This window comes from Vigna angularis, chromosome 4, assembly GCF_016808095.1.
Source record: "Vigna angularis cultivar LongXiaoDou No.4 chromosome 4, ASM1680809v1, whole genome shotgun sequence".
NCBI classification, from domain to species: Eukaryota; Viridiplantae; Streptophyta; class Magnoliopsida; order Fabales; family Fabaceae; genus Vigna; species Vigna angularis.
Window position 1 is genome coordinate 37,970,916 of NC_068973.1, and position 22,630 is coordinate 37,993,545.

Consider the following 22,630-nt stretch of genomic DNA (forward strand, 5'->3'; position numbering starts at 1 on the left):
AGTTTGTTTTAACACAGATTTAATTATAGTATTTTAATTCAGCATAAAAGTGAAAATTGTATACCAAATTTTATAAATTTTAACTTATGTATTCATATGTATATTTTAAAGTAACATAATATTCATGATAATTTATTTAAAAAATAAGATCTCTAGCAAAATATAAATTTATTTTGTAATGGATTTATATAAGTTTTAATTATTTTTTCAAAAGTACATCTTAATAAGTTTAAAAAATAAACTTAAAAATATATTTTATTATAGTAATAATACATACAACATTTATTTTTATGTTTATTTAAATAGACTGGTGACTTCAGAAAGTTTACTTATTCGAGCAAAGCCTTATTTTATTTTTTTAATTAAGCAGAGATAAACTCACATTGAATTAACTTATCATCAATATTGTACACTTTTCCTAGTACACAACACATCAATAATATTTCTCAAACTCAACTTATAATACCAAAAATATCTTTAAGATGTAAATATGTTAAAATCATTATTTTTTCTGAAGTTTTTATTATACATGAGTCGTAAAACAGAGTCTCACTAAAATAACTCAATTATTTATCTATTATTTTAGCTTTTGTTAATAATTAACAATGCTTTGAAACATATTTAATATGTTTACTTCTTTGACAAACAAAGCTTTATAACTCATCCTGTAACAAAAAGAGGGTGTGTGCCATATTAAGAAATAAACTAATATCTAGTGTTAAAATATTAATTTCATGATGATTATCAATTTCTTAACAGCTACAATTTAGTTTTTACAAATTTTAAAATAATATAACAATTGTTTAATTAAATTGGGATGACAGTAGAACTATCTATTTAGATATTTCCGCAGTGATGGGTAAAGCTTCCAAATTCTATTTTGGAATTCTCTCAGTATGAATATTTATTTTTATTAGCTCAAAAAATGACTGAAGTGAGTTTTACTTAATATAATTAATTTTTTCAAGAAATATTTTATGAACAGCATGATAAATAAATAATTTTTGAAAAAAAAAGAAATTGGTGGAGTTGTTGGAAGGTGCGAGTGGAGATGAAACAACGAAGTTTATTATTATCGAAAAAAGAAGAAAAGAAAAACAGATAGAATAAGAGTGTGACAACTCATATCCAGTGATGAAAATACATGCATAGGGCGAAAGCTCACTCAACACAACCGCATTCCACTGCACCTTAACCCATAACACAACACCACCAGCCAATAACAGTGCACAGAATTTAATTAAAAGAGACGTCTCAAGCAAGGAGAGTGGGTGTCACGACCCAATCAACACCCATCACACTGGGTCCCACTCCTCCTTGTTCTCATGTACTAAAAATCCCCAAATTTCATTTATGACAGGGTCAGCAACACTCTCTCCTACCACATCGCTGAGTGTTTCACACACTCTTTCCCCGGCGCGTTACTCCCTCCCCACAACACACTTTTCCATTAATCTATTCCGAGTTTCATTCCCATGTACCGCGAAGCACGCACCTTCGCCTGCAGTCACGGAACCAGATCTTGCCACGGAATATACTGGGAATGCTCCTGCTGAAGATGAGAGGGAGGTGCAGGGGATTAGGATGGTGAGGTGTGCAGGGGAGCTAAATCCGTGCCTTTTTCTTTAATGCATCTTTGCCATCATCTCCTCGTTGTTGCAATAAATAAGAGCTCCAGGGTGTTTGTAGAGAGAGAAAGTGTTTGTGTCGAGGGTAGAGAGAGAAAAAAGGTTGAGAAGAATCAGATAGGTTAAATTTATATATACATATAATAAAGAATAGATACACTTGGAGTTGGAGTTACACATTATTCTCTCTCTCACTCACACTCAGAGTGCTAGACAAAGCTCACAGCGGGGGGAGAGAGAGACAGAGAGAGAAAGATATGGAGGATCTCGAGGAGGAAGAGAACTTAGCGGAGGAGGTGTTGGGGTCAAGCTTGACCATGGAGAAGGTGGCGGCGGCGAAGAAGTTTATTGAGAATCATTATAGGGCTCAGATGAAGAACATCCAAGAGAGGAAGGAGAGGTACCGGAATTGTTGATTATTCAATTTCTTTATTTTTTTCTCAGCTACTCTCCAACGCCAGTGTCTAGGGAACTTAGTCCTTTCGTTGAAATCGAGCTCAATGCTAATTAAGGGTTAGATCTTATAATTTAATTATCTTTTTCAACTTCTCATGCCTTCCTAGCTGAGGTAATCTCTGTGTGAATCACTGTATTTGGGCCTTCCTTCGCTCATAATTGATAATTGCTCAATTTAACTGATCCTTGTGTGAATCTGTTTGGTTTGACTAATGATTTTTAAAGTAATCCATAATTGCCACACTCCATTTGCTTTGTTTGGAAGTTCTGGTTCTAGAGTTGAAAGTTAATGCACGGGGTATTTGACACACGGTAATCAATTCATCCACATAGTTGGTGTGAGACTCAATGGTTTTATTTGGTCTCACAGTGTAGAAGCTTGGGTAGTTTAAGTAAATGCCGTGGTGTGCGATCTAGGCTCTTGATGATAACCCCGACTTTAATTTCCCAATTCTTGTCATCATAAGTTGCCAGGAGTACGCATGTAATCTGAAATCTTACACCAGTGCAAGTGATCAGTGAGTGAGGAGAAGCCCAAGTAAGTCTTGGAGTATCATCACACTCCTCAACTTGATATCTCTATGCTTGCTTTGGTTTGATATTTATTGTCAAACTGTGAATCTATAAATTAATTACCTTCTCTTATTGTGGTTAGACAACTAGGACCGAACATGTCCGCCCTTTTTTTGTTTTTTGCCATCTTGTGATCATAAATCATAATTTAGCTATATTTGTTAATGTTTGAGTAAGGGTTGTACCATCAACCCTGATCTACAAAAATATGGGCCAGAATTATCAAAAAACCAATTTTGGCTTTTCCTTTCATCCTTATTATTTTGTTTACACTGCACATCCCTAATTGCATTTATTACCAGTGGTTACATTCCTCTGTAATCTCTAAGTCTCATTGGTATCCCAACTTCATGTCTTGTTCAGCCCTTCGCAATTGAAATCTCCTCCTCGGTATGGTGTTGTTGTGCCATGTCAACATTTTGGTCAATGCTAGTTTGAGCTTTTCATATATCTGTTGTGTTTGGCGACTTCTCAGCTACAAATTTTCCAAAGTTCACATTGAACTCACTAGATTACATGGACCAACTAATATTTTATTTCTAACAAATGTGTTTTTCCGTCTTCATGCTATTTGTTAAGCACAGTAAACAGCCACATCAGCACCTGATGTGGTAATTCGATAGGAGGGACCAAATTAAGGGGAACTAAAGGACAATATTGATGCAATGAAAAGACATGGCTGCTAAATAGGAATAAACATTTGTCTCATCTTGCTTAGAATCATAAGCAATGTATCTTTAAACTGATTGTGCATTCTGGTCTCTGTTAATAAATGATTTGCCTCCTCTTGTTATAGTTAGACAACTTGAACTGTGCACTTTGTTTATTGTTCTTTTTTATTTTTTACATTGGCTTTGTGTACATAATAATTTAGTTATATTTTCTGATGTGATTGACAAATATATGGGTGCATTATTAAAAGTACTCAAGAAAATTAATCTCATAATCATACAACCTTTTTATAGATTTTTTTTTAATTTTTATAATGGGGTCTTGCCATTTTCATACCATTTAATAAGCATAGCAAACAGCCACACAAGCACCTCATTTGGTTCAATGCCAAGTGTCCAAATTAAATGGAGACTGAAAGTAAAGGACAATGTTGATGGAATCATAAGACTTGGAAGGGATAAGAAGTGTGTCTCAAACTACTTAGAATCATAAACAAGGACAATGATATTTTTTTTTCTATAGATTGACTCTCTGGATCTCTGAGAATAATTAAATTATTTGCTTGGGAATTATCTTCAACACTATGGATGAAATAAACTATGTATTCTCAACTTTTTTTTCTTTGGAAGGTATGCCATTATGACATGATGCCTGTGTAGCCATTAATGAATGAATTATAATATTTAATGGCTTGACCATACGAGGTATTCCCACCTTGTGTGATATGACATCGTAGTTTGGCCAAATCTGGCCATTATGGCATGCTCTTCCTTATGTGAGCTTCATCTGAAAAAAGAAACAGTTGAAGATGCTAAAGTGTATCCTGGCCTCTGTTCTAGTGGCCATGCTTATTTCTTTTCATAAAACAGTCTCTAGTATGGTGCAAATCTCTTGTTCACCCTGTGTTTTAGAGTTGCTGACGCTGACAATTTTTTTTATTCAAGGCGTTGGGTGTTGGAAAGAAAATTAGCATCTTCGGATGTGCCAAATGAGGAGCGGATCAATCTTATCAAAGATTTAGAGAGGAAGGAGACTGAATATATGCGATTGAAAAGGCACAAGATTTGTGTTAATGATTTTGAACTTTTGACCATCATTGGAAGGGGGGCTTTTGGGGAGGTTAGTACTGCCCTGGCGCGCATTTTTGTGCATGAAAAAATTCTTGCTGGATAAGATGCATTATATTATTATTGTGTTGTCTACAAATGGAAATCTTCTTTGTGCTGGCTGCTTGCTATATAATGATATTATTTTATGCTAACTTGTTCAATTACAGGTCAGACTGTGTCGGGAGAAGAAATCTGGAAATATTTATGCTATGAAAAAGCTGAAGAAATCTGAAATGCTTAGGAGAGGCCAGGTGGGAAATATACACTGTGCTAAGTAGAACGAAAAGTAAAAATTACTAATGGATGGATGTTCCATATGTAAATAACAGACTTGGCATGTAATTTAATATTCTTCATAGTCCCTTAAAGTTCTGTTGTGGCTGAAATGTAATATTCCAATGTTAATGGGGTTATACTGTCTCCATTTTGGAAGGATCACCCATGTTAGTGGATGACTAAATGACTTGAAGAATGCTTATTCGTTATTTTATTACAGGTGGAACATGTTAGAGCTGAGAGGAACTTGCTGGCTGAGGTTGCCAGTCATTGCATTGTGAAGCTTTACTACTCATTTCAGGATGCTGAGTACTTGTACTTGATTATGGAGTATCTGCCTGGAGGGGACATTATGACACTGCTGATGAGGGAAGACACCTTAAGTGAAAATGTTGCTAGATTTTATATTGCACAAAGTGTTATGGCCATAGAATCTATTCACAAACACAATTACATTCACAGGTTCAGTTTGGCTGTGCACTTAAAGTTTTTAGCTTTATATGTTTTATCAGGGGTGATGGTTTATAGGGTGATGATGAAATCTGTTGTTTTTACATGCTAGACAAACATATTAATATTTTCACTTGTCATCTATTTTTCAGAGATATTAAACCTGATAACCTACTTCTGGATAAAAATGGTCACATGAAGCTCTCTGATTTTGGTCTCTGTAAGCCTCTCGATTGTATTGCCTTGTCTACACTGCATGAAAATCAGACCATGGATGATGAGACATTGGCAGAGCCAATGGATGTTGATGGATGTTTGTGTGATGCGGACAATCGGAGCAGCTGGAGAAGTCCTCGTGAACAACTTCAGCATTGGCAGATGAACAGGAGGAAGTTGGTATGCTTTAGTTATTTAAACCCAAGAAGATATTTTCATAGAGATGGTCCTAACTTTCTTCTATGACACTCATGTCTCTGTATTTGGTTTCATAGTCTGGGTTTGGATTCTGTGGTCTAAATTAAAACCTGCATTGATATTAGAAGATTCCTTTTCTTCTTTGAATGATACAAAAGTAAACAGAGCTAGAATCTTAACATTATGTGTCTATTTTTTGGAGGGTGGGGGGGATAAAATTTTCAGGAGTTCTTTAAGGAAAAAATGTCTTTGAAGGCTCCTAACTCCACACTTTTATATTTTGAATTATGAAAATGGGGAGGTTTAAAATTTTTTAAGCTATGGTCCTGTCTAAATTGTAAAATGACTCTGTCCCCCTATGTTCAGTCTTATTGTATGGTTTGAGGATACTGTACCTTGGGCTGCTATGCAATTATTCTCTTTAGTAAGACCTTAGTTCTTGATGACGGTTGTTGTTGAATCCATTGCACATGAATTATGCTTTTCAATTGCATGGTCTATAGTTACTATTGCACTTCTTATTCTAATACTTCTGAAATAAGAAAGCCTTTCATTGCACTCTGTTTCCTTGTTTCATGTTTCAAGGCATTTTCAACAGTGGGGACACCGGACTACATTGCTCCTGAAGTACTTCTGAAAAAAGGCTATGGGATGGAATGTGATTGGTTAGTTCTTACCTGAAGTATTTCTGTTTTAGACCTTGTAAACTTATCAGCTGGGAGGATTGCTGCTCTTTTTTGTTGTATTTAATCAATAAGCTGTAGTTATGTTGAATGTGTTTGGCTGGTCATTTGAAATTTGTACAGTTTTAATTGGCTTGATCATATGGCAGGTGGTCACTGGGAGCAATAATGTATGAAATGCTGGTTGGTTACCCACCATTTTACTCCGATGACCCAATAACCACTTGCAGAAAGGTACCATTCTTAATTGGTTTAAAGACTTCACATTATAAATTAATACATTATTGCATCTCATATGTAGTTTAGTCTGACGGGGACTTGATACTTTGCACCATTTCCTATTGTTACACCTTCTATTCTTTCTTAAACTCATTCTACCTCTTTACTATGTCCTCTAATGAAATCCTGGAAAACCAAAGGGAGACAAGCAGTTTAAGCTGATGTATGAATTGACACTGTCTCCTGTTGTTAGTACAAGTATTCTTTGAGACTCAAATATTTTATCCCCTCTCTCTATTCCCCTGATAAAACACGACAATTAATAAAAACCGGGGATAGGTGGCAAAATGCCTGATGATAGTTGTTTCATTGGTCAGGGACACTGTTCAATCATTTCAGTTAACCACTTGAGTCAACCCTCATTTGCACAATTATTTAATTTAAAGAATGTGAAAAGTTAACTAAAATAAGACACCAAGGTGTACTTGGATGGAGATGGGACGGGGAGGTTAGTTTAACTTGAGATCTAAAAGAGAGAAAAAATGTTTCTCAAAGACTTATTTCATTTCTACTCTTAAGCTTACATTTATACAACTAGAGAGAGTGCTCTCTAGTTGTAACCCACTTAATACAACTCACACACAACTCATACACACTCATACACACTCACACAGCTCATACACACTCACCCATAAACCAATATTCTAACACTCCCCCTCAAGCTGGAGCATACAAATTGTACGTGCCAAGCTTGGAACAAATAAACTCAATCCGAGGTCCCCTTAATGACTTAGTCAACATATCTGCAAGTTGGTCATTTGATCCAACAAACTCAGTACATATTTCTTTTGACAATAATTTTTCCCGAACAAAATGACAGTCAATTTCTATATGTTTGGTTCTCTCGTGAAACACTGGATTTGATGCAATGTGAAGAGCAGCTTGGTTATCACAATACATCTTCATACTCTGGATGTCACAGAAGTTAAGTTCTTGAAGGAACTGCTTCACCCATATAAGTTCACATGTTAATGAAGCCATTGCCCTATATTCAGCTTCAGCTGTTGATCGAGCCACTACATTTTGTTTCTTACTTTTCCATGAGATAATGTTTCCTCCAAGGAAAACACAATATCCAGTAGTAGATCGTCTATCAATAGGAGAACCTGCCCAATCAGCATCACAATATCCTGATACCTGAAGGCTTCCTTTTTCTTCGTATAACAGCCCTTGCCCAGGAGCCTTTTTTAGATACCTTAGAATGCGAATGATAGCATTCCAATGGCCAACACATGGAGCTTGCATGAACTGACTAACCACTCCAACTGCAAAAGATAGATCCGGCCTTGTAATAGTAAGATAGATTAGTTTTCCAACTAGCCTCCTATATCTCTCTGGGTCGGAGAATAACTCACCTTCTTCTGTTGTTAATTTTTGATTTGGATCCATAGGGCTATCAACCGGTCTACAATCAATCATGCCTGTTTCTTGCAAAATATCCAGAGCATACTTCCTTTGGGAGATTACAACTCCATCTTTTGATTGAGCTACTTCAATGCCTAGGAAGTATTTGAGGCTCCCAAGATCCTTGGTTTGGAAATGTCTACACAAATACTCCTTCAATTGAGTTATTCCAGCAGTATCATTTCCTGTAATAACTATATCATCAACATATACTATCAAGTAAACACATTTCCCTGGAGACGAATGATAATAAAAGACTGAATGATCTGCTTCACTGCGTTTTAGCCCAAATTTTTGAACAATGGAGCTAAACTTTCCAAACCATGCACGTGGTGATTGCTTGAGCCCATATAGAGATCGGTTCAATTTACAAACCATACCAGACTCCCCCTGAGCAACAAACCCAGGAGGTTGCTCCATATAAACTTCTTCCTCAAGATCACCATGGAGAAAGGCATTTTTGATATCCAATTGATGAAGTTGCCAATGACGAATGGCTGCCATTGCAAAGAACAATCGAATGGTAGTCATCTTTGCCACGGGAGAAAAGGTATCACAATAATCAAGACCATAAACCTGAGTGTACCCTTTTGCAACCAGTCGAGCTTTGAGTCTATCAATGTCACCATTAGGACCGACTTTAATTGCATATACCCATCGACAACCAACAGCCTTTTTGCCTGGGGGAAGTGGCACAAGCTCCCAAGTATGACTGTGGTCAAGAGCCTGCATTTCTTCAATCATTGCTTGTCGCCATCCAGGATGATCAAGTGCTTCTTTCACACTTTTAGGAATCACCACAGAAGATACTGAGGATAAAAGTGAATAAAAAGAGGGCGACACTCTGTGATAACTAAGAAAATTATAAATGGGATGAGGGTTTCGAGTGGAACGAGTACCTTTTCTGAGAGCAATGGGCCAACCAGAATCATCTTCACCAGGAGGCGTGACAGGAGATGGTGATGGAGAAGAATCTGAAGAAGGAGATCCACCATTTTCTGGAAGAGGATTATCCATCGGGGTACTGTGTCCAAGGATATCAGTATGTGGAGAGGAAGGTTCGGGAGGACCTTGGGTATGACTTGGATTGACAGAGGTATTGGAGATATTAGACTCAACCACTGGAAGAGGGAGTACTTGGTGGAGGATGTGAACATCTTGAACAGATGGAGAGAAGAAAGGTGTCTGTTCAAAGAAGGTAACATTAGCAGACATGTAGTACTTTTTGGTTTCAGGAGAGTAACATCGATACCCTTTTTGAAGTCGAGAATAGCCCAAAAAGACACATTTGATCGCACGAGCCGAGAGCTTGTCGAGCCCCGGAGACATGTCGTGAACAAAACAAACACAACCAAAGACTCGAGGAGAGGTGTGAAAGAGAGGGTCATTGGGAAAGAGAATGGAGAAAGGAACTTTATTATTGAGAGAGGAGGAGGGCATCCTATTAATAAGAAAACATGCAGTTAAGATGGCATCCCCCAGTGATGAACAGGAATATGAGCACCAAGCAAAAGGGTACGAGCCGTTTCAACCAAGTGTCTATTTTTTCTTTCGGCTATACCATTTTGTTGGGGTGTATGAGGACAAGTGGACTGATGTAAAATACCATGGGAGCTAAGAAGTGAAGAAAAAGTTGATGAGAAATACTCTTTAGCGTTATCACTTCTTAAGACTTTAATTACTTGACCAAATTGGTTCTTGATTTCATTCAAAAAGGATGTGAAAATGGTTAACAATTCAGAGCGATCTTTCATCAGATAAACCCAAGTACATCTAGAATACTCATCAATAAAGGTAACAAAATACCGAAAACCAAAAGAAGAGACGCGACTAGGTCCCCAGACATCAGAATGAATAATAGAAAAACTAGAAGTACACATTGATTGAGATCTTTTAGGGAAGACAGATCTAACATGTTTTCCTAGTTGACAGGGCTCACATTCTAAGGTCTGAAGACCACTAAGTTCAGGACACATCTTTTTTAATTTTGACAAGTTAGGATGGCCAAACCGATCATGTAACACTTTAGGGGGAAGAGCAGCAACACAAGATACCCGTGGACGAAATCCAAAATGGTATAAACCTCCAGCTTCATATCCTTCTCCAATCTGTCTCCCCGAGCCACGCTCCTGTATAACAAAAGATTTTGAATCAAACGTTATTGAACAATTTAGTATTTTGGTTAACTGACTTAGGGAAATTAAATTGAATGGACAGTTAGGTACAAAAAGAACGGATTTCAGAGTTAGAGAAGGAGACAGGGAAACTTGACCGACTCCCTTTGAACAAGTTTTAGAGCCATTTGCAAGGGTAATGAAATGAGGTTTTTCTTGAAGGGAAAGATTTGAGAACAATGAGGTATTACCAGAAATGTGATCAGAAGCACCCGAGTCAATTACCCATGAATTTGGACCTGCCATGGATTGAGAAATGCAAGCTGTGGACGTACTTGAGGACTGAGATGATTGTGCCAAGCTGTTAGACTTTAAGCGCAGATACTCTTGATACTCTTCCTCAGTAAACTTGGAGTTGGAAGTGGAAGTTTCAGCCTGAGATATATTGGCAGTTTTTGAAGGAAAGCCATGCAAGGAGTAGCAGTTTTCTCGGATGTGACCCATCCTCTTACAGTAAGAGCACTGTTGATTTCCCCGACCTCCACGTCCTCCTCCTCTAGTTCCACGTCCTCCTCTTCCTCGCGTGGCAACCATGAGAGATGGTGCTATTGTTTCATGAGCTTCTTGAGACTGAGGCACAGGAACACGAAGAAGACATGTGGTTAAGGCTTCCATAGAAGGGACTTCATGACTTGTCAGAAGTTGATCTCTGATGTGATTCAAATCTGGATGCAAAGCACGGAGGATCATCACCATATAATACTTGTCAAGCTTCTTTTTGATATCTTCCGAAGATTCCACTTCCAAGAACATTCTCAATTCTTCCACAGCTGCTTGGGCTTCAGTCATGAAGGAGACCATATCATGGTCTGTCATTTTGAGACAGGCGAGCTTGTTTGCGGTATCATAGAGACGTTGAATATCATTAGCATAAATGCTTTGAGCTTTCTTCCAAAAAGTGTGACATGTCTTGAAGGCTCTAAGAGATATCAAAAGTCGGGGTTCCACAGATTGCCACAAGAGGGCACACAATTGAAAATCAGCTTGTTTCCATTGTTCAGCTATGTCAGAAGGTACTTGACTCCCATCCTGCTCAAGGTGGTCATAACGTCCTTGACCAAGGAACCACATTTCTACAGCAGCAGACCAAGACATATAATTCTTTCCATTTAGCTTTTCGGAAGTGATTGAGGGACTTCCAGAGAAAGAAAGAACACTTCCAGATGCCATTCTTTGATAAAAACAGGAGAGGGAATCAGAAAATCCGTGAAGGACCAGAAAACCCTAGAGGGTTTCTTAAGGTTTTCTTAAAAGGGAGCTTCTGGACCCACCAAAGTAAGATTTTGAGGGTCAAAATGGACAGAGGAGCTGAGGGCGACGGCTATGGAGGTGGCGCGGAAACTTTCTGGTGAGCAGAGGGCGGCGCGTGGACAGCACGCGCCTATTCGCAGCGCGCAAAGAGGTGGCGCGTGACGGAGCGTGGAGGAGAATCAGGCGAACCCACCGGCATGGTTGGCTGTCGCGTGAAGAGGCGAACCAGATCCAGTGGTCGCCGGGCGGAACAGTGGCGGCGGACGGCGGCGGTCGGCGGCGGACGGCGGCGGATAGCGGCAGACGGTAGCGGACAGATACCAGGATGGCGGCCAAGTTGAAAAACTTGAAATTGCAGTTGACAGCTGCAAATAGTGGCGAGACAGCCGCAGACAACGACGAACGACACCGGACAGGTGCGACCAGCAGTGACCGTGCTGGTGAACAACACACGGAAACCAGAGCAGGATGAACCCGCTCTGATACCAACTTGAGATCTAAAAGAGAGAAAAAATGTTTCTCAAAGACTTATTTCATTTCTACTCTTAAGCTTACATTTATACAACTAGAGAGAGTGCTCTCTAGTTGTAACCCACTTAATACAACTCACACACAACTCATACACACTCATACACACTCACACACAGCTCATACACACTCACCCATAAACCAATATTCTAACAGTTTATTTATTTATTTTTGAATTAGGATGGTTATATTATAGTAATAGTTTATTTATTTATTTTTGAATTAGGATTATTATATTGTATTAATTAGAATAATAAGGAACATTCGAAAAATGACCTATTGGAGATGTGATAAAACTATTTATGTGCCGTCACTAATAATAACTCTAGCCTTTTGGGAGATGTGATTTTTAAAACAGTAAAAGATCATTTGCTCGAAAATGATCTTGAGTTTGATTTTAAACAAGTTGTTGATCTTAGCCACCTATTTTAAATAGTAGTTAAGCTCAAGGTAAGGGGACCTCTATATCATCTGTGTCTCAAGCGCAGTCCGCTTTTCTGTGAGGGAAAATGTAAGAGAAGTAATTATTGGGTGTATTTTGCGCCTTTTTAGTTATGTTACCCAGAAGAGTCAGTGTTCCCAAGATTCTGTTCTTTTTGGTTGGCACTAAGTTCACTAATTGTTTTCAGATTGTTCACTGGAGAAATCATTTAAGGTTTCCTGAAGATACCCAGTTAACACTTGAGGCCAAGGATCTAATTTATAGGTTGCTGTGTGATGTTGATAATAGGTTAGGTACTCGAGGGGCCCAAGAAATAAAGGTAAGGTGTTTTCATTTTATTTTAATTATTATAATATTGCCGAGATGCTGTCAGCCTCTTTTTTTTTTTTACCTGTCATACTTAATATACGTTCTGTATATACCAGGCTCATCCTTGGTTCCATGGTGTGGAGTGGGAGAAACTGTATGAAATGGAGGCAGCATTTAAACCTCAAGTCAACGGGGAGCTGGATACCCAAAACTTCATGAAGTTTGATGAGGTATAAAATAGGAACTCATCACGCTATCCCATTATTTCTTGTTCTGTATATTTTCTTACAGAAGAACTGCCACGAATTGTTGGAAAAACTGCATATATCTAATTTTGCCGTTAATCATTTGAAAATTGTGCTTCAATGTTACCAGGGATTAGGGGTGTAAGTGGGTTGCGCCCAACCTGGTAACCCACCTAATCCAATCCAATCCTATTTCACTTTTGTAAGTTGAGTTGGGTTGTAATTTTTTAGTGCACCCAATTAGAATTGGTTTCTTCATGAGTTAGAGAGCCGATGAACTCGACCAACCCAACTGATGTTCTTATGTGTCTAATAATATTACTATAAAATGTTATATGTTTTATAATATGAATGTGTGTCATAAGTATTGTTTTTACCTTATAAATATTAAGAAACATTAAAAGTATTTATTTTGACAATTTTTTTTTCAAAAGGTGATAATATTTTTAAAATTATCCCATTTGATGCTCCAGTCCAACCCAATTATAATAGATTTAGGCTGAATTGGGTTGTTAAATAAAATAAAGTTGAACTCAGTCCAACCCAATTATTTTAATTGGGTTATTTTAATTGGGTTGAGTTGCAAATGAGATTAAATTCAATCGAATCCAGACCTCTTACACTGCAACCAGCAATTTAGCTTGACGTAGTAGCAAAGTTTCTGTTGTTAAATGTTGATTTGTCTTGGCTATATATTTCTAAATTTTGATACCCTTCATGGCCAATATGGAACTTTTAAAATGAAAAAGGTAAATTCCTCCCCCACCCAGGATCTGATAATTGTTAAAAGCTTGGATTGTGGAAGTTTGTGGGAATCTTTGTACTAAAAGTGAAGCTTTACCAATCATGGGCAGTTAACATCTTAAATGTATTTTCCGTTCAATCTTTTAATATAATAAATTCAGCAACAGCCGTTAAGCTGTTGAACTGAATTAGTTGTTGGTAGTTAGCTATAAATAACAAAGAAAATCTTGGACAGAGATTTGAAATTTGTACATTGAACCTGCTATTGTTACTTTTCCTGTCTAATACAGTTTCGGAACCCTTTCTTCTATAAGGTTCCTTATGCTTGTTTTTACAGTAACATCTATTCCTAGAACTAAGACTTACTAGTTGCACTAAGAGTTTTTTAATCATCTTTCCACTTTGATGACATTTTTTGATATATTCTTGATTGCGTATAATGCCCATGTTTATGTAATGTAATGGGCTGTAAAAAACTTTCATGATTTTCTCATTGTATTCTTTGGTGAATTATTAGGTGGATCCACCAACAGCGGCAAGAAGTGGGTCTGGATCCTCACGGAAGGTACACTTGTTTGGATTAGTTTTTTTTACACTTTTTTTCACTAAATTTTTTTACTATCAATTGTATATGTGAAGACATGTTATGGACTTGTTTGGATAAATTTCCATCTTTACTTTTAGGTGAAGAAAAAAAATTTAAATAGGCTTCCCCATAATGTATGATTTAAATATTACCTTTTAGAGAACGGTATACTTCCTCTTGTCAATTTGGTTTCACTGATTTGTGATACTTTTTCAATACCGTTGCTGATAACAGTTAAAAGTGATACTTGTTATGAAAATAATTTTTTGTTTATTGTTCTTTATATCAAAACTATATTAGATGGTGAGTATGCTTTTCATAGAATAAGCAAGGTAACCGTTTGTCTTCTGGAAATATATCTACTTAGGTTAAAAAGGAATTTGTTGTATGTTTCCCACCTATCAAGGGTGGTAATCAACAATGCTTCTATAAATTTAGTTCAAGAATTATGTATTTCGACTTGTCCAAAAAATGGGGAAACAAATAGCAATTTGTTTGGAAATGGATGGAGATGCAATAGGCCATCAACAAAAGTCTGCCGTAGAAGAGAAAGATGGTTTAGGGAATGGATAACAATGGTTTTCTTGTCTCTACAGAAGGGACAGTTGACATCAGGATAGTGGAGATGAGGGTTTGACAATGACAGGAAAGGACATGTAGGGTGTGTGGAGGATGGGTAATTGGGTAGTGGCTGGGGTCACAGGGCAGGGAATGCACTGTTTCTATCCATGATATCTTTTTTATTTTATTTTACCTTTATACGTTTCCTGCAAGTTCCACCGTAATCAGAGCTTTTCCTCTTAATTTCCTTCTTACTGTTGGTGAAGGATAAGTGCATACTGCATTATCATACATATTGTTAGGATATTTATCCTATTTATCATTATTATACTGTGTCAAGGGTTACCTTCTTTATTATGATTATATTGTGTCTAGAGTTACCTTCTTTATCATGATTATATTGTGTCTAGAGTTATCCTATTTATCATGATTATAGTGTTTCTAGGGTTACTCTAATTATCATGATTATATTGTGTCTAGGGTTACCCTAATTATGATGTATTCTTGTATCAATTTATTTTTATAAATAAAAGATTATGAGAGGATCAATCAAAGCCCTCTAGAATTACTTTACAGTTTAATTTTCAAGTCATATTATGTTTTTAATTGATATTTTTTTTCTTATATTGGAATCATGATTTTAAAAAACAGTTTGTGATCACAATTTTGTCAACGGATTGCAAATTTACAATAACTCTGATTTTCGGGTGTTGCTCCCTCCACCTCCACAGCCTTCTCCCTCCACCTCCCCTTTACTATTTTGCCCCTTCCTCCATCTTTTTTTTACTATTTTGCCCCTCAGTAAAATTTTATTTTTAAAATTATTGTTTTTTAATTTTACTCATTTATCACATATTTCACTGATAACCTACGTAGTTCCTTGTATGAGTAAAATATTATTCTGCAAAACTTGGTGATCGTGAAAAGAATTATCAAGCAATCTTCCTCTTGTTCTCGGTGCAGTACGTGGTGCAGTGCGTTTGTGGTGTAGTGTCCTTGTCGTGGTTCCTCTCCAGATACGTAGTCATAATCCTTCCAATAATCCTAAACCCTAAACCCTTCCCATAATGCTTCCAATAATCCTTTTAATATGCAAGCCTATAATCCTTCCCATGAGCCGCCAATAGTAAAATAAAAACGAAACGTAAAGGAACACTGCCTGGACGGATGACATCCTTCAACGGATGTCAACATCCGTTTAAGGCGAAACGGATGTCGACATCCGTTTTGCCTTAAACGGATGTTGACATCCGTTGAAGGATGTCATCCGTCCAGGCAGTGTTCCTTTTACGTTTCGTTTTTATTTTATTTAGGATTTATTTTATTTACAGTAGTTTATATTTAACGTTTCGGCCTTTCGCGGACACTGTTGAAACGCGACAAGCACCAAGGCAGAAAGCACCGAAAACAAACCTGGACCACGCCGCACGCCGCAGATCCGCTCCTCTCCCAGCTGAACGGCCTCCACCGCACCAAGGCACCAACGGCTCAACGGCTGCTCCACAAACGCTCTTCCGGAAAATGAAGAAGAAAGAAATGGAGAAATAGAAGTGAAAGGTTGATGAGGCTTGACGGAAGAGAAGAGAAAAAGCTTGACGGAAGATAGAAAGGTAAACGGAAATGGAAGAGAGGAAGAGGTGCAGAGGGAAGTAAATCAAAGGTTTTAAATAAATTAAAATATTAAAATAATAAAAGTAAAATCAGAGGATATAATTGGTATTTTAGAAAATTGGGGAGGTGGAGGAAGAGACGTGTGAGGGTGGAGGGAGTAACACCCCTGATTTTCTGACCTCAATTTGTAGCTATAGTGGGCCCATTTATTTGCAATTTCCTGCGATGTCAAGAAAAACTGCAAAGCGGGATCGATTTAAAATCTTGATTAGAATTAAATAAATAAACAATTATTCTGTTTGTTTTATTTTTAGTCTTTCGTCTCTTTGATGTTAGTTACAATTGGAGCAACTCTTCCTTTCTAGTATCACTACCTTTTTTCTCATCTTCCTCTGCTTAGTTAAACACTTGATTTGCAAGGTATTGGAGTTGCATTCCATACGTACGAGATTCTAGTATGACGTTTATGGGTCTTAGGCTCTCCGAGCTAGCTATCGTGGTGGGCTTCTCCAAAGATTTGTATTAATTGGCATTAGAGTCTTTCACCGTCCCTCTCAACTGCAAACAAGCAGAGCGGGTCGTGAAGTTGGCACTCACAATGTAGTGTTTGTCCAGGATTAATCATGGACTAGTGCCAGCTCATATAAAAGGGCTGTGGAGTGTGGTGGGATTTTAGGAACCAATCCATAGACTTTAGGATCCCGTATTACTGTAGTTAGCTTTCGTGGTGTGGTTCTTCGCCCTCTTGAGATTCTTATAAGCATGATTTGACTCAAGTCCTTACAGTCACTACCAAAAACCTCACGAGTTGTTTCGGCTGGCATCTTATCAATTTGTTTTGCCCTTGTGTTTTACTGTTATTACGTGACTCCAAAGTCAGAAGTATTCTGGTTCATAGTTGGAGAGTGTTTCTCAGTCTTCAATAGCTAATTTTTTGCACTATTAACAAGAAATACTTGTTTATACGATTTTAAGGTGATTATTTTAAAACTTACTATGCATTATTATTCTTTGATTGGATGACAATTGATTACTTATTCTTCTTCCGTCCTTTTCTTTTAGAATGTAAGATGTATCCATCAAGTATGACATTTAATAAATCGTTGACTAGCGTATTTTTTTGTTTCAAAGTATCTGTGATACACCTTGCTATTATAGTTAGACAAAATGGCATAATTTAATGTTTCAACATCCACCTAATTCCTACAGATGCTAACTACCAAAGATCTAAGCTTCGTTGGTTACACTTACAAGAACTTCGATGCTGTAAAAGAAGGGCTTCGTCAATCTTTTGGTATGTCTAGTGATTACCTTCTGTGGCCATGAGAACAATTCCTAGTTATTTTCTTGGAAGTTAGCCTGCTTGTCTTCTTTCTCAATGTACGTGTGCATATCAAGCTGAATTTTCGCAATCATTTCAAAATAGTTAACTGTTGAATATGCTGGGTCAAACTAGTTGTAGTGTTCCTGAATACTACGCTGACATAGGATATAGGGATCGAAACGGTATTGCATGAAGGACCCAAGGACGAACACTGGTTCCAAAAAAAATTAAGTTTAGAAGCACTGAATTGGGTCTGGCATGAAACAGTTTGAACGAAACTTAAAGAGGAGCCAGACCAACCTAGTAGTTAATTAAAGTTGACAAGATTAATGATCTAATAATTATTTGCAGGTGATTCCATGCAAGAGTATGCTTCTAAACGGGCAGCTGAAGAAACAAGTTTACAAATGCTTGCGTCTTCTGGAGATCCCATGTTACCATAACTTTGTGCAAATTGAAGTCCACCGTGTTGAGATTTTGTGTACTTGCTTTGGCTTTAAATATTGGCCAAGAACATGTATTATGGAACCGTAATTCCTATGCCATTTGCAAGAACAGTGTGTACAGCAAGTAGTTGAACAGCATTGTCAAAGCTTGTAGGGTAAACACCGTGTGTGTATTTGAATTTTCAACTTAGGAACTGAGAGTTGTGCGATTGAGTGCTCCTGTCCTGGCTGCCCAGGTTGGCTGTGGAAGACTTGCCTTCTCTAGTGGCAGTTGCTGGTTTAATGTTAGTTATGGTCAAATTCCTGAGGAACCATTAAAGCATCCTGAAAATTATTCGATGTGATGTGTACATTTATTGGAAGATAGCAGAATTAAACTATTGAAACAAAGACAATGCATGGCATTGGATCTGCTATTGTCTTTAGGAGCTCGGTTGCTTACCCTTTTACCTAAATCAATTTTATGTTGAAAAGTGCACTTAGTGACGTCTACCTCAATTGTCCTTCTCACTGGCTAATGCTTGAATTGAATGAATACCAACATTTTCTTAATCTCTAACACACCACTAAGGATTGGCCTTCAAGCCCATGGCCAACCATTTTCTGCTCTGTTTATCCATTGTGATTGATTCTCATTTTCTTTTCTTGAGAAAAAATGTCTGCCCTATTTTACGATTTTCTGGTGATTAAGAAATGAGATACAATCTTCGAAGTAATATTATCATCTTCAGCATGATTGTCTTCAAATGCTTCTGCCCTTACGTAATAAGTGAGGATTTCATAAAAATAAAGAATTTAACTTTATTTTGAGAAAAAAGTTTTTAAAAGTTTTATGCTTTCATTTATTTTTTTAAAAAAAATTCATTCTTGTTTATAATCGTTATATCAATTTCAATATTACATCGTAGGAATGAAAAAACACACTCGGCAATAGATGGAATGTTTTATGTTACAACTTGATAAATAGTATGATAAGAAATACTCGGCAATAACAATTTTTAAATGAGTAGACACATAAAAATTATATTATATTAAATGCTATAGATAATGAAAAAAAAATTACTAGGTGCGTGTGTATTAATTCGTGGATGACTAAAGTAATGGTGGGTTGTGAGGCTCTCGTTTCATTTGTGAGACATCCCTTTCAAACAACCAAAAACAAACACATTATATATGACGAAAAGTTTATTGTCTCATCTTTATGCAATGAACACTTTCCAATGAAAATGTTGAAAGGATATTGTTTTTTTTCTTCAACTTTTAAATATATAGTACCTTTGAAAATATTGATTAGTTATGGTCAAAATCAATTAATCATTTGATTAATCAGGTTAGTAATTTAAATTAAATAGAATTGGGTTATGAATAGGTTGATTATAATCAACTCTTAATAGATAATATTTTCCAATATCAAATAGGCATAAGCATGGAGATTCACTAAATTATTATCCCATTTGAAGCGAGTAGCATATTCATGAACTTCATGTGCTACCTAATTATACCTTAAAACTTTGGTAACGATGTCAACGCTTATTTTCCCAACTATATGGTCGCTCCTTTCCCCTATGGCCTCTTCCTGACTTTGGTCCTCAATCAAACCTTTATTAGGAGCTTGGATAGATGTCGTAACGTAATTTACAGATATCAAGCTCTGCTTGGACGACACCTATACTTGAACGATGACCCAAGCGGTAATGACGATGTGGAGACATCATAGACATATTTGATAAGTGTGATTAATACTTATAATTCATGTTTATTTCTTACCTTAGATTTGTATTTATTCATGTATTTGGTGTTTTCCTTGTGAGAAGATGTTATATTTTTTTGTTTAATTCAAGTTAAATGTTATTTTATCTTTTTGTAGAATATTTTGCAAGAAAATGAAGATTTGAAGAGTTTTGGAGTTTCCTGTCAGTAGCCTTTTCACTCAGTCATGATCCATTCACTCGATGAAGAATAAAAATACTCACTCAACGAGACAAAGGAGTTAAGAGCAAATCAGAAGTTGATTTTTCGCTTAGCGAGTGTGTTCCCTCACTCAACGAGAGGTGAATTTCTGAAGGTGGTTATTATGTAGTGAACTAATGAGAGGAAGTAGTTCTGAAGTATGGGAACACAAGAGAACTCATATTTTCAATTAGAGACTGTCAGAGCGGCTGCAGCGGAATGGTTAGCATGGAATAAAAAACCAAGAGGGGGGTGAATTGGTTCTTACTAAAAACGTGTGCCTTAAAAATTTCTACTCAATTAAACTTACTTAGCAAATAATAAAGACAATAAAATAGAGTAAGGTTGAGAGAAATTTGCACAGATGATTTTATCCTGGTTCGGATCTTACCAATCCTACGTCCAGTCGTTTATCTCAAAACAAGATAAACACTTCACTAATCACAAAACAATTACAAACTACAATCACACAGATACAATTTATAAAAGTTTAGAAAACACCTCTCTTGATGCCACAAGAGATGAAGCAACACCTCCTTTGAATCTTCACAAAGGATGAAACACTTCCTCCGAATACTTCACGAAGGATGACTTCCTCTTCCGAACACTTCCTTAGACACACCAAGGATGAACCAGCTATTCCTCTATCACCGTAGCAGTATTTCACCAACTCTACAGACAGAGTTTCCTTAGCTGAGCAAGAGCACACAATTCTCAAGAGTTTCTGAGTATTTGAGCACAAGGGAAGAGTTGTAGTTCATCACCTTGAGAGGAAATGAGAGTCTATTTATAGACTCATCCAAAGGCTCTTCCATTTTTCGTTTTCAGCCTTTCTCACTGTGTTAATCGATTATCTTAAGTTGCTAATCGATTAGTCACTAAAAGACAAAACAACGGATAGTCCAACGACTCAAAAACGACTAGTTTTTCAAACGGTCACTTTGCTAATCAATTAACAGCCTCTGCTAATCGATTAGTTGTTAATCGATTAGCTACAGTGTTTTGCTACAGTACTTTGCTACAGTCATTTGCTACAGTAATTTGCTACAGTAATTTTACAAAACACTTTTCTTTTTCTAATCTAAGTCCTATACATATTTCTAAGAGTATTACAAAAGCTTTCAATCACACTACAAGTCTTCAATTCATTTTGATTCTTGATTGGTCTTGACTTGATTTGGACATCATCAAAACTTCATCTTCATTATTTTGCTAACAGAGACAACTCTAAGGCATCAAGACTTCGTGCAATCATCAATTTCCACCAATCTTGTATATTTTAGATGCATAGGAGCACTTAAACTCCTATTTCATTAGGATTGGATGTAATGGATTTAAATTGATGTAAATCTTCTTGTATAATATAATCTCGTCATGTTCATATGTTCTATCTTGATTATAATTTTGTATGATGGAATATCATGATATCGAAAATATTTAATCATTGCGAAATGAATTAGAATTTGAACATAGATAGAACAACCATGTGATTTGGAATATAGGAATAGACTCAATCATTTAGTCATTCTAAACACCTAATCTTAATGCAAATTGTATGTTAACTTTGTTGGGAAACAACAGTATTTGTTCCCTCCTCTGCTAACCTAAAATGGGCACTATGCGGAAGCGTAAAAATAGCTGTGTATGTATAGGGAAAAATAACACCGGAAATTTTAACGTGGAAAATCCTCTCGGAAAAAACCACGGGACCTAGTTCAGAAAATTATCTCCACTATGAAAGTAGGATTACAATGTTTCTCTCACTCTTTGAGGATCTCTCAATAAATCTCACCCTCTCGGATGGTATACAAAAACACTCTCTTTTACACACTCACAGTTTCTACTACACAGTGTCTTTCACCTCTCCGTGATGTTTCTCTCTTCACGGTAGTACCCGTGACTTTCTCTCTTTCTCCTCTTGAATTCTTTCTTCACCGTTTGATTCTTGGTGAGTTGTGTTTTGCTGCATATTTTGCATTCATTTTATAATGAATGAAGGAAGAAAGGACAAGAAACATGGTTGGTGCATTGGAGCAATTTATGGAGCTTTAGTGCAGGTGGAAGACATTCTTCCTCAATAAATGATATATGAAAATATTGACCATTCTTTTCTGCATGTGGATGGATCCATTTTTATTTTTATCCAACAAACTTGATTCAGAGATTAATAATTCGACATATTGATTTATAACTAGTTGTTAAGATATTAAGACTAATATGTTTTAGATGTGAATGAACAGAGGAGATTGAGATATACTGTATATAATTTTTGTAATATTTAATTCATGAAATCCAATCCTGGTGAAACATTAATCAAATCAAATCACAAATTTTATAACTTAATTGTTTACCATATGTTTTTATCCAAGCCAACTATGAATTTTATTAAAGTTGTAATTGATAAATAAGCAAAATTAAACAAACAAGCACAAATTCCAGAAAAAAAATAATATATGATTTTTTTTAAGATATCTCAATTAGAGACATTGTTATCTTTAAAATGATAATTTTTTCT

The 22,630-nt window shown here is 36.5% G+C and overlaps 2 protein-coding genes across 4 annotated transcripts; one reads left to right on the forward strand and one right to left on the reverse strand.

The window, feature by feature from the left end:
* Positions 1–1,381: 1,381 nt before the first annotated feature.
* Positions 1,382–18,643, forward strand: LOC108330553 (uncharacterized). Of its 2 annotated transcripts, XM_017565034.2 has the most exons (12): positions 1,386–2,028; positions 4,274–4,448; positions 4,606–4,689; positions 4,935–5,176; positions 5,317–5,560; positions 6,164–6,243; positions 6,411–6,495; positions 12,527–12,658; positions 12,765–12,878; positions 14,155–14,202; positions 17,605–17,689; positions 18,071–18,643. In XM_017565034.2, the coding sequence occupies exons 1-12, from the start codon at positions 1,886–1,888 to the stop codon at positions 18,160–18,162; spliced, it is 1,524 nt and encodes a 507-aa protein (XP_017420523.1). In that variant the 5' UTR covers positions 1,386–1,885; the 3' UTR covers positions 18,163–18,643. The 2 variants fall into 2 exon arrangements, with proteins under 2 accessions (XP_017420522.1, XP_017420523.1); XM_017565033.2 differs by lacking the exon at positions 17,605–17,689 and having other exon boundaries at positions 1,382–2,028.
* On the reverse strand, positions 9,623–12,486 carry LOC128196182 (uncharacterized). 2 transcript variants are annotated; one of them, XM_052876402.1, is made up of 3 exons: positions 11,390–12,486; positions 10,310–11,289; positions 9,623–10,073 (listed from the first exon to the last, which is right to left on the reverse strand). In XM_052876402.1, the coding sequence occupies exons 2-3, from the start codon at positions 11,286–11,288 to the stop codon at positions 10,036–10,038; spliced, it is 1,017 nt and encodes a 338-aa protein (XP_052732362.1). In that variant the 5' UTR covers position 11,289; positions 11,390–12,486; the 3' UTR covers positions 9,623–10,035. The 2 variants fall into 2 exon arrangements, with proteins under 2 accessions (XP_052732362.1, XP_052732361.1); XM_052876401.1 differs by having other exon boundaries at positions 10,310–12,486.
* Positions 18,644–22,630: the final 3,987 nt, after the last annotated feature.